Source organism: Bufo bufo, chromosome 1, assembly GCF_905171765.1.
Source record: "Bufo bufo chromosome 1, aBufBuf1.1, whole genome shotgun sequence".
Classification (NCBI taxonomy): Eukaryota; Metazoa; Chordata; class Amphibia; order Anura; family Bufonidae; genus Bufo; species Bufo bufo.
In genome coordinates, this window is record NC_053389.1 from 382,235,244 (window position 1) to 382,247,422 (window position 12,179).

The 12,179-nt window shown below is 41.0% G+C and overlaps 1 protein-coding gene across 4 annotated transcripts in view; it reads left to right on the forward strand.

The window, feature by feature from the left end:
• The window catches only part of RAD50 (RAD50 double strand break repair protein), a 362,910-nt gene that overhangs the window by 281,822 nt on the left and 68,909 nt on the right, over nt 1-12,179 (forward strand). For all 4 annotated transcript variants that reach the window (XM_040405264.1, XM_040405258.1, XM_040405281.1 and 1 more), the window contains exons 21-22: nt 5,393-5,520; nt 5,954-6,178. In XM_040405264.1, coding sequence (XP_040261198.1) covers nt 5,393-5,520; nt 5,954-6,178 — 353 coding nt within the window. The remainder of the gene's footprint in view (nt 1-5,392; nt 5,521-5,953; nt 6,179-12,179) is intronic.

A 12,179-nucleotide genomic window follows, 5' to 3' on the forward strand; every position in this document is an offset into this window, starting at 1 on the left:
GAAATCCCGGATGTCAAATGTTTTACCCGTGACCGAACAAGTGTTAAATTTAGTATTTTTAATGTTGGTACAGGCCAGGCAAGATCCACAGCGAAATGTGCCCAGTGGTTTCCGATCAAGCCATGTTCCTTTTGGGGTAGGTCCAGAATAATGGCTGTGGACTAACCGGTCGCGGAGACATCTACCCCTTCTGAACGAAATACTCGGGCGGGAAGATAGTATGTCTGACACATCCGGGTCCATTAAGAGAATAGGCCAGTATTTATTAATAATGTCCCTAACCTCCTGGCTCATGGTGTCAAAAATCGAGATAATTCTGATATCATCTTTTTTTCCTTTTGATTCTCTCGGTACCAGAAGGGTGTTACGCTCACACATGGATGCGTTTTGAAACGCTTCCTTGAGGACACGCTGTGGGTAGCCCCTCATAGTGAATCTCTTTCACAATTTCCTTGATTCATGATGAAAGCCTTCTCGGTCCGAACAGTTTCTTCTCATGCGTAAATATTGTCCATGGGGTATACCCTTCTTTAGACTCACTGGGTGATGGCTATCCCAATGTAGTAAACTGTTTGTGGCGGTGGTCTTGCTGAAGGTGGAGGTGACAAGACCGCCTCCGGTTTTAGTGACCCTGACATCAAGGAACGTTAATGAATCAGGGTGAAATTCCGAAGTGAAGGAAAGCCCCAGTTCATTATTATTAAGGACCCTAATGAATAAATCAAATTCAGCAGAATTCCCGTTCTAAATGATAAAGACGTCATCTATATATCTGGTCCAGAAGACGATCTTGTCACCCCACCAAATATGTGTGTCAGGAAAGACCACTTTGTCCTCCCACCAGCCCAGGAGGAGATTTGCATAAGTCGGGGCACAGGGACTCCCCATTGCAGTCCCCCTGAGCTGGTGGAAGAATTGCCCATCGAAGAGAAAGAAATTATGTGTGAGTACGAATTCGAGAAGGGTCACCACAAAAGTGTTGTGCAATTTATGGCAGACTGCCCTGGTTTTGAGGAATTCTGTTGTTGCCATCAGGCCCTTATCATGGGGGATTGAACTGTAGAGTGATTCCATGTCTACACTTGCGAGGGACCACGATGGTTAAAACTCAATTTTGCGTAAGAAATCCATCGTGTCTCTTGTATAAGATGGAAGAGAAGACACAAAGCTCTTAAGAACACTGTCTATGTATATCCCGCTATTCTGTATGATTGAGCCTATCCCTGACACGATGGGGCGACCTCTAGGAGGGGACACACCCTTATGGATTTTAGGTAACCCATAGAATGTTGCTGTCTGGGTTTTGCTTGGGTCATTGATTGTTGTAATGGCACTTTAAGGACAGATAGTCTAGGTACGGGGACGGAGTGCTCCTACCATCTGGGTGCATCTCTGGGCAGAGACTAGGGCAGGGATACCCTAGGGACATGTTTCGCTGTGTAACCAGCGTCTTCAGAGGATAATGCAGGTGTCTGAAGACGCTGGTTACACAGCGAAACATGTCGGGATGCAGGGTGTCTGAGTGTTACGTTTTAGGCAGTGAACAGCGGGCAAAGCTCAAATATACGAGCAGATATACAAAGTGACACAGCTGGCAGCAGATATAGGAATAACACAGGCTAATGAATAGTAGCTGATAGAAAAGAAGAGGCGCATACAAGCAGCAGAGGCTGTGGTAACAACGAGTAGAAACATAGTAAGGCCTCCTGCACACGACCGTTTTTTTCCCCCGTTTACTGGCTGTTTTTTGCGTTCTGTATACGGTCAGTATACGGAACCATTCATTTCAATGGTTCCGCGAAAAAAACTGAATGTACTCCGTATGCATTCCGTTTCCGTATTTCCGTTTTTCCATTCCGTTTAAAGATAGAACATGTCCTATTATTGCCCGCAAATCACGTTCCGTGGCTCCATTTAAGTCAATGGGTCCGCAAAAAAACGGAACACATCCGGAAATGCATCCGTATGTCTTCCGTTTCCATTCCGCTTTTTGCAGAACCATCTATTGAAAATGTTATGCCCAGCCCAATTTTATCTATGTAATTACTGTATACTGTATATGCCATACGGAAAAACGGAACAGAAACGGAACAACGGATCCGTGATAAACGGACCGCAAAACACTGAAAAAGCCATACGGTTGTGTGCAATAGGCCTAAGGAATACATCCTCGACCCTAGAGATCAGGGTAATGGTTTAAATATAGGAGCGCCCCTTCCCTTCCCCTAAGAATTATACAAGGGATGAAAGTAGTAATATCGATATACTAATAGACCAGCAATAACTGTGACACACGCATATGTACAAAGAATAGAAAATAATATAAACAATAAGACTGAGCGGGCCCGCATCACTGATAGTTTTAAAAAGTCTATAGAATATTAGTTGACATAGTGAAAATAAAGGACAATCTGTATTACCGTAAATAAAATAATAAAAGTGAAGTTTTAAATTAAAAAACAGTACTTGATCCAAAAACGTAATTAGGTCCTTAGTGACCACCAGTTAGTAATTTATATGACCTTACAGCTCCCTTAACTAACTGATAAGAATGTGGCCTAAATAAGTATTTATGACCTCTTAGTAGTTTAGAGATAAGAGTAATTAGAGGACTGGCACAAAGTGAAAGTACCAGTCACACAGTTAGAAAAATAGTTAACCCTTTTTGATTGGCTCAATATTTTTAATAAAGGCCAATTGAAAATAAGATTTTTAGCCAAAAATGAGTAAAATGCAGTCATAAGCAAAAATTGTCTCCAAAGGTGTACATAGTCTTTAAGCCTTAGCCTGCTATTGAAGGGGCTATCTGGGCTACAGATATTTACTGCCTATCCTCAGGATAGGTCATCAATATTAGATTGTCGGGGTTCCGACACCTAGTAAGGTTGTCACGATACCACAATTTTGATTCAATTTTGATACCATAGAAAAGTATTGCGATACTCAATACCATTTGATACCACTCTTAAAAAAATAAAACCTAAAAAAAGCTGCGTGCATTTCACATTTTATGGAATGTTCGGCCCATAATAGAACAGTCCTATCTTATTTTTTCTGGGGACAAGGTGACTAAAATATGGTAAATCGAGTGATCCGTCAAACCGGATCAATAAACCCCTTAGGTTCAGCACCTGACGGGTTAGTTGACGGGGTTCGGCGCTAGCGCTGTTGCCCATTATTGAGGCCGGATGCCGGCTGTGTGATACAGCCAGCACCCGCCGCCTACATTTGTATTAAGGGGTAATTATATGCATTGGAGATGCAGTGGGCACAGCCCCTCCCCTCCTCCTCAGTATTGTCTTTTCATTGATGGCAGTGGTGGCCGCGTCACAGTGGGGAGGGAGGGACTCTCTCCTTCTCCACTGTGGCGGCTAAGGAGAACATGGTGTGTGCTGAGGGCGGCGCGTGCCATGTTCTCTAACAGATACTAGGCTGCACAGTAATGCAGCCTAGTATCGTAAAATAGCAAATCCCGGTATCGGATCGATCCGGGTACAAAAGTATTGATTGGGTATCGAAAGTTCAATACCCAGTGCAACCCCGCTGATCATCAGTTTGAAGGGGCTACAGCGCTCTTCATTGTTTAGCTACACACTGCTTCCCTTGTAGTGGCGGTGCTGTGTAATTACAGCTGTTTGTCCCATTCTAGTGAATGGGTCAGGAAGCTGTAATTACACTGCACCACTGCTACAAGGAAGATGGTGCAGGTAAACATTGAAGATTATACAGCATGAGCGCCATGGCTCATTTAACCATTTAACAGTCACATTAAAATTGAAAAGTCATCCCAAAAATGTCACTTTTTTAGACGTATATGTTAGTTTCAAAAAAGCATTTATTGGGTTTTTGTACATTGAACAAAAAAACAATTATATGAATAAAAGATAAAGCAAATAACACAAAACAAAAATGTCTCTTGGAGTTATACATGGTATGTATCATAATAAGTAATGTACCTTTAGATGAGATATAGACAATTAAATGTGGAGAGAAACGTGGATCATTTTCATACATCATAGACGTATATGTTAGATGTAGATTTTTAATGTGTTTATGAAGTAAATCTTGTTGCCACACAACTAGGGAGAAGCTAAAAAAATAATCTTACACCTATTTCAGTGCTGACCCTAAACCATGCAGCCCTATGCAAGAGCCCAGTTTCACCTGATTTGTCTTACTGGTTTGTTTTGTAAAACTATATTTTACACTCCATAAGAAGCACCTGACCATAAGATGAACTGGGTTTTAGAGTAGGAAAGTAAGAAAAAAAATATATTTCTCATCAGACCTCACATTCGACCCCCAGTCTTCATTAGACCTCACATCAGACCCCCCAATCTTCATCAGACCTCAGAACAGACCCCTAATCTTCATCAGACATAAGATAAATAAAACCACTTACCTCTCCTGCTCCGGATAGTGCGCCATTCTGTACATCAATCGCGCTTTTTCTGCTGCTCCTGCATGCACTGTGACCAGATGTTGCATAGCATCAGGTCATAGTGTGCACTACGTCCTAACGCTGCCAGGGTACAGCACAGCATGGCGCCCGAGGACCATGGAGGGCTGACTGATACCAGTGCTTCACTCCCCATTCCTACTGTACTAATGAGCACATCTATATTGGAAACTATCATTGGTATTTTCTTTGTAAGACAATGCCATTTCCCCCCACTTTTGGGGGATAAAAAGTAAGTCTTATAAAGCTAAAAATACAGTAACTGAAAACAGTGAGAGAAAATGACCCAGATTTACTAATGTGTCTGAGCCAAAAATATTTCCAAAAAAATGGCACAATTTGGCAAATCTAGTCTCTCCTAATGACATGTACAAAACACAGGAAGAAACATTCAATGTTTTTAACTCCTGCAGGCTGTCAGTATTTTCCCCCACTAGCCCCACCTCTATTTCTTTACACTGAAGGGATTGGGCTGCATTAACCCTTCGTATCTCAGTCTGTCTAAAGATGTGATCCTGGTCGTGTTTGAAAACTGGCAATTTGAGCTTTTAAGTTTGTACTGGGACCCATTTCTAAGGATTCTAACTTGCCATGTATTGAGGTTAGTGCTGCATTCTCTGTCTTGTTTTAAAGCTTAAATAGTCAGCTTTAAAACAATCACAGCCTAAAATATAGTTCTCAGAAGTGGCCCCCCTTCGGCAGCCACTCAGCTCCAAACAGTGTTCATTCAAAACAGTATTGTCCTGTACTGCATGCGTGAACAGGGATGATTGGTGGGAAGTTAATTAGAGGGATACAAGGATCTTTTGTTCTGCCTGATTATTAATATTGGCAGCATTTTTAAAAATAATTTCCTAGTAAGACAATTATCGAAAAAATGTATGATCAGTCAGCCAATTTTAGTTGGTTTAAGAAAGATTTCCATTCACTTAGATACAGGAACGATGTCTCCAAGACAATCTGACTCTTAGAAAAAGAATGGAAGAACTTAAGAAGGTTGAAGAGGAAAGAGAAAGACTATTAACAGAGATGGGACAAATGAATGCAATGCAACTTAAAAAGTAAGCGTGCACTTATGTATATACTTAATTGCTACTTTGTGTTGGGATCACATAAACTCCCAATAAAATGCATTTAAAGGGGTTTTCTCAGCTCATACATTGGGGGCATATCACTAGGATATGCCCCCAATGTCTGACGGGTGCAGGTCCCATTTCTGGGATCCTCACCTATCTTTAGAACGGAGCCCACAAAGTGAAGGAGGGCGCACCGAACATGCACGGATGCCCTCCATTCATTCCTATGGGAGCAACGAAAATACCCGAGGGCTGGCCATTTCCATCAGCCCCATAGAAGTGATTGGAGCGGTGGCCGCGCTCGCGCAATTTGCTTCCCATTCATTTCAATGGGACTGCCAAAAATAGTCGAGCATGCTGCTCCCTTTGCTGGTCACCGCTGTAGTTAATGTTAAATGCTTGTTTATTTATATTTAAGTGAATATCAAGAGCTGGAAAACAAAATTGAAACCCTGAAAACAAGCCATAGCCTGGCCCTTGGCCGACAGAAGGGGTATGAAGATGAAATAATGCGTTTTAAGAAGGAACTGCGTGAATCACAGTACAAAGATGCAGAAGAAAAGCATAGAGAGATGATGATTGTTATGAGGACTACAGAGCTGGCCAATAAAGACCTGGATATCTATTACAAGACATTAGATCAGTGAGTAGTTCAGTTTACCCTTTGAGATGGTTATACTGCAATTATGTAGAAATCACAATATGGTTGTGATGCAACAGACGTTCTACATTCCAGCCAGGGTTGTCAACTGTCTTACAATGTACTGTACCTATGACTAGTGTTAGACAGATCTGCCAGAACATATTAAAGATGTAAATTTAAAATGGCACTGTAATTTTAGAAAACTTTTCCTATGTCATAGTGACATATCAAAAGTTTTGATGAGTGTAGTTCTGAGGGCCAAAACCCCATGACAATTGCAAGAATGAGGAGACAGAATCACTCGCATAACGTACTCTTCTCCCCTTGCTGCAGGAGACAGACACGATACTGACACATAGACTATATATTGAGTCCTTATCCTGCAGAGAGGAGAGAGAGCGCTCGTCTCTCCTCGCTCTAGCTATCGGCAGGGGTTTCAATAATCAGACTCCAAATGATCGAAATATCGGCTATGTCGTCATGACATATGAAAAGGTTTCCCAAATTACAGGCACACTTTAAGTAACCATATTCTCCAGTTAATAGTTTCTAACATGTGGTTTTTCTCTGCTTTAGCATTCACCATATATTACCATGTTTCCATTCATGTAATTTGTTTCATTGATGTTGTACCTATTGTTACATTTATCACTGCTTGTTTTTCATTGCAGTCTAACCCCTTAAGGACCCCCGCCATACATGTACGGCGCTGGTGGACGTCACTTAACTCCTTAAGGACACAGCCTTATTTCACCTTAAGGACCAGGCCATTTTTTTGAAAATCTGACCAGTGTCACTTTAAGTGGTGATAAGTGAATACCAAATTTACCAAAAATTTTTAAAAATTGCAAATTTCAGTTTCAATTTCTCTACTTCTATAGTACATAGTAATACCTCTAAAAATAGTTATTACTTTACATTCCCCATATGTCTACTTCATGTTTGGATCATTTTGGGAATGATATTTAATTTTTTGGGGATTTTACAAGGCTTAGAAGTTTAGAAGCAAATCTTGAAGTCACTTTGCGAGGCTTACATAATAGAAACCACCCAAAAATGACCCCATTCTAGAAACTACACCCCTCAAGGTATTCAAAACTGATTTTACAAACGTCGTTAACCCTTTAGGTGGTCCACAAGAATTAATGGAAAATAGAGATACAATTTCAGAATTTCACTTTTTTGGCAGATTTTCCATTTTAATATTTTTTTTTACTTTTACAAAGCAAGGGTTAACAGCCAAACAAAACTCAATATTTATTGCCCGGATTCTGTAGTTTACAGAAACACCTCATATGTGGTCGTAAACTACTGTACGGGCACACGGTAGAGTGCAGAAGGAAAGGAATGCCATATGGTTTTTGGAAGGCAGATTTTGCTGGACTGTTTTTTTTGACACCATGTCCCATTTGAAGCCCCCCTGATGCACCCCTAGAGTAGAAACTACACCCCTCAAGGTATTCAAAACTGATTTTACAAACGTCGTTAACCCTTTAGGTGTTCCACAAGAGTTATTGGCAAATGGAGATGAAATTTCAGAATTAAAATTTTTTGGCAAATTTTTCCATTTGAATCCATTTTTTCCAGTAACAAAGCAAGGATTAACAGCCAAACAGAACTCAATATTTATAGCCCTGATTCTGTAGTTTACGGAAACACCCCATATGTGGTCGTAAACTGCTGTACGGGCACACGGCAGGGCGCAGAAGGAAAGGAATGCCATACGGTTTTTGGAAGGCAGATTTTGCTGGACTGTTTTTTTTTTACACCATGTCCCATTTGAAGCCCCCCTGATGCACTCCTAGAGTAGAAACTCCAAAAAAGTGACCCCATTTTAGAAACTACGGGATAGGGTAGAAGTTTTGTTGGTACTAGTTTAGGGTACATATGATTTTTAGTTGCTCTATATTATACTTTTTGTGAGGCAAGATAACAAGAAATAGCTGTTTTGGCACAGTTTTTATTTTTTGCTATTTACACCATTCATCTGACCGGTTAGATCATGTGGTATTTTTTTAGAACAGGTTGTCACGGACGCGGCGATACCTAATATGTATACTTTTTTTTTATTTATGTAAGTTTTACACAATGATATCATTTTTGAAGCAAAAAAAATCATGTTTTAGTGTTTCCATAGTCTGAGAGCCATAATTTTTTCAGTTTTTGGGTGATTACCTTGGGTAGGGTATGATTTTTGCGGGATGAGATGACGGTTTTATTGGCACTATTTTGGGGTGCTTGTGACTTTTTGATCGCTTGCTATTACACTTTTTGTGATGTAAGGTGACAAAAAATGGTTTATTTAGCGCAGTTTTTATTTTAAATTTTTTACGGTGTTCATCTGAGGGGTTAGGTCATGTGATATTTTTATAGAGCTGGTCGATACGGACGCGGCAATACCTAATATGTATACTTTTTTTTTATTTATGTAAGTTTTACACAATAACAGCTTTTTTCAAACCCAAAAAAAGATGTTTTAGTGTCTCCATATTCTGAGCCATAGTTTTTAAATTTTTTAGGCGATTGTCTCAGGTAGGGGCTCATTTTTTGCGGAATGAGGTGACTGTTAGATTGGTACTATTTTGATGGGCAAACGCCTTTTTTATTGCTTGCTGTTGTACTTTTTGTGATGTAAGGTGACCAAAAAATGGTTTATTTAGCACAGTTTTTATTTTTTACGGTGTTCATCTGAGGGGTTAGGTCATGTGATATGTTTATAGAGCCGGTCCATACGGACGCGGCGATACCTAATATGTATAATTTTTTTTTTTTTCACCTATTTTTTTTACCAATTTTTTTTTTTACTTTCATTTGGGGAAAATGATGTTTTTGTTTATTTTTACTTGAAACTTTAAATTTTTTGGGGGGGAAAACTTTATTTTTTCAACTTTTTTTTCACTTACTTTTTTGTCCCACTTTGGGACTTGAACTTTTGGGGGTCTAATCCTTTACAATGCATTCCAATACTTCTGTATTAGAATGCATTGGCTGTATGAGTAATACTGTGTGTATTACTCATACAGCTTCCGATCACCGGCACCGGCTTCCGATCACCGCCCGCTGTACAGGTACGCCCTGTGTCCTTAAGTACCAGGACATTGGGGCGTACCTGTGTCCTGAAGAGGTTAAGGACCAGCACCGTACATGTACGGCGGGCTGATTGGACGGGTGCAGGAGCTGCGCTCGCCCAATCAGCGTCACGGACCCGGCAGTGACTGACAGCCGGGCCCCTACTGCATACACCGGCATCGGTGAAAACACAGATGCCAGCGTATTAGCCCCTTGTATGCCGTGGTCAAAGCTGACTGCGGCATACACAGGGATTGCGGAAGATACGGGTGCCCTCCGCATCTCCATCGGGTCCCCGCGCTGCAGTGATCCAATGGCAGAGAAGGCAAGCCGATGCCTTCCATGGGCATCGGAGCTTGCCTACCCTGGAAGCCTGTGAGATCCAGCCCTTAGGCTGGGTCTCAAAGGCAGGCTGTCAGCATACAAGCTTTAAGTTTTAAGTAAAAAAAAAATGTTAATAAAAAAAAAAAGAATTTGCCAAAATAAAACACATAAAAAAAAAAAAGAAAAACAGAAATATTGGGTATTGCCGCGTCCGTTACACCCGGCTATATAAAACTATAACATGATTCACCCTGAACGCCATTGAAAAAAAAATATAAAAACTGTTCTAAAAGTTATTTTTTGTCACCTTACATCACAAAAAAGCGATCAAAAAGGCGTATGCCCCCCGAAAAAGTACCAATCAAACCGTCACCTCATCCCGCAAAAATGAGCCCCTACATAAAACAATCGGGGAAAAAAAATAAAAATAAAGCTATGGCTCTCAGAATATGGAGACACTAAAACATGATTTTATTTTTTTTCAAAAAAGCTTTTATTGTGTTAAAAGTGGAAGAAAAAAAAAGACATATTAGGTATCGCCGTGTCCGTAACAACCAGGTCTATTAAAATATCACGACCTAACCCCTCAGGTGTACACCGTAAAAAAAATTAAACGGTCTAAAAAAAGCCATTTTTTGACACCTTACATCACAAAAAGTGTAATACCAAGCGATCAAAAAGTCATATGCACCCTAAAATAGTACTAATGAAACAGTCATCTCATCCTGCAAAAAATTAGACCCTACATAAGACAGTCGACCAAAAAAAAAAAAAATATGGCTTTCAGAATATGGAGACACAAAAAAAATTCTTTTTTTAAAAATGCTTTATGTAAAACTGAAACAAACAACCAATAAAAGTTGTCATATTTAGTATTGTCACGTTCATAACAACCTGCTCTATAACAATAGCACATGATCTAATTTGTCAAAAAAACTGTGCCAAAACAACTATTTTTGGTACCTTACCTCACAAAAAGTGTAATTTAGAGCAACCAAAAATCCTATGTACCCTAAAATAGTAGCAACAAAACTGCCACCTTATCCAGTAGTTTCCAAAATGGGGTCACTTTTTTGGAGTTTCTACTCTAGGGGTGCATCAGGGGGGTCTTCAAATGTGACATGGCAACTTTAATTTAAAATTATCCCAGTGAAATCTGCCCTCCAAAAACCATATGGCGTTCCTTTTCTTTTGTGCTCTGCCGTGTGCCCATACAGCAGATTACGATCACAAATGAGGTGTTTCTGTAAACTACAGAATCAGGGTAATAAATATTGAGTTTTGTTTCGCTGTTAACACTTGCTTTGTTAGCAGGAAAAAAAATATTAAAATGGAAAATCTGCCAAAAAGTTAACTTCTATGTACATTTTCCTTTAACCCCTTAGGGACGAATGACGTATCGGTACGGCATGTTTCCCGAGTCCTTAAGGACCCATGAGTCCTTAAGGACCCATTGAGCAGGCACCTCGGCTAAATGCGCGGGGGGGTCCCGTGACCCCCCCATGTCGGCGATCGCAACAAACCGCAGGTCAATTCAGACCTGCGGTTTGTTGCGCTTTCTGCAGTTTCTGATCGCTGCGGTCCCTGACCGCGGCGATCAGAAACTTTAGTGTGGCAAAAATATATATTTATCACCCCCCCCTGCACCTCTGAACGATTTTAGCCCGGTGGGAGGTGCAGGGGGGGGGGGTGTTGCGGGTGGTGGGGGCGTTGCGGGCGGTGCGGCAGGCGGGATCGCGATCCCCCGCCCGCCTCCCATTGAATAATCGTTGGTGTACAGTGGATATACCAGGGTGCCAGCACATTGCTGGCACCCTGGTATAAACGGCTGACATCGGTGATGCGATGTCAGCCGTTTAACCCTTTCCATACAGCGGTCCGTACGGCTGTATGGAAAAGGTTAACAGCTCAGGGAGCTCCCTCCCTCCTCGATCGGGGGGCTGCTGTGCCTTTGCAGCCCCCCGATGGAGAGGGAGAGAGCCCCCAGACAGCCCCCCGCAGCCCGTGCTCACCCTTCCCCGTCTGCGAAGTTCTGAGCAGACGGGGAAGGTTCCCATGGCAACAGGACGCCTGCTCAGGCGTCCTGCTGTCCATGGTGCTGAACAGATCTGTGCTGAAGGCAGAGATCTGTTCAGTGTAAGTAAAATACAGTGCAGTACCCTATATAGAGTACAGTACTGTATTATACAGACATCAGACCCACTGGATCTTCAAGGACCAAGTTGGTCTGGGTAAAAAAAAAAGTAAAAAAAAAGTGAAAAAAAAAGTAAAAATCAAAAAACACATTTATCACTGATTAAAAATGAAAAAAATGAAATTCCCTACACATGTTTGGTATCGCCGCGTCCGTAACGACCTGATCTATAAAAAGGTCATGTTACTTTACCCGAACGGTGAACGCCATAAAAATAAAAAATAAAAAACTATGATGAAATTGAAATTTTGCCCACCTTACTTCCCAAAAAAAGGTAATAAAAGTGATCAAAAAAGTCGCATGTACGCCAAAATTGTAACAATCAAATCGTCATCTCATCCCGCAAAAAATTAGACCCTACTTAAGATAATCGCCCAAAAACTGAAAAAATTATGGCTCTTAGACTATGGAAAC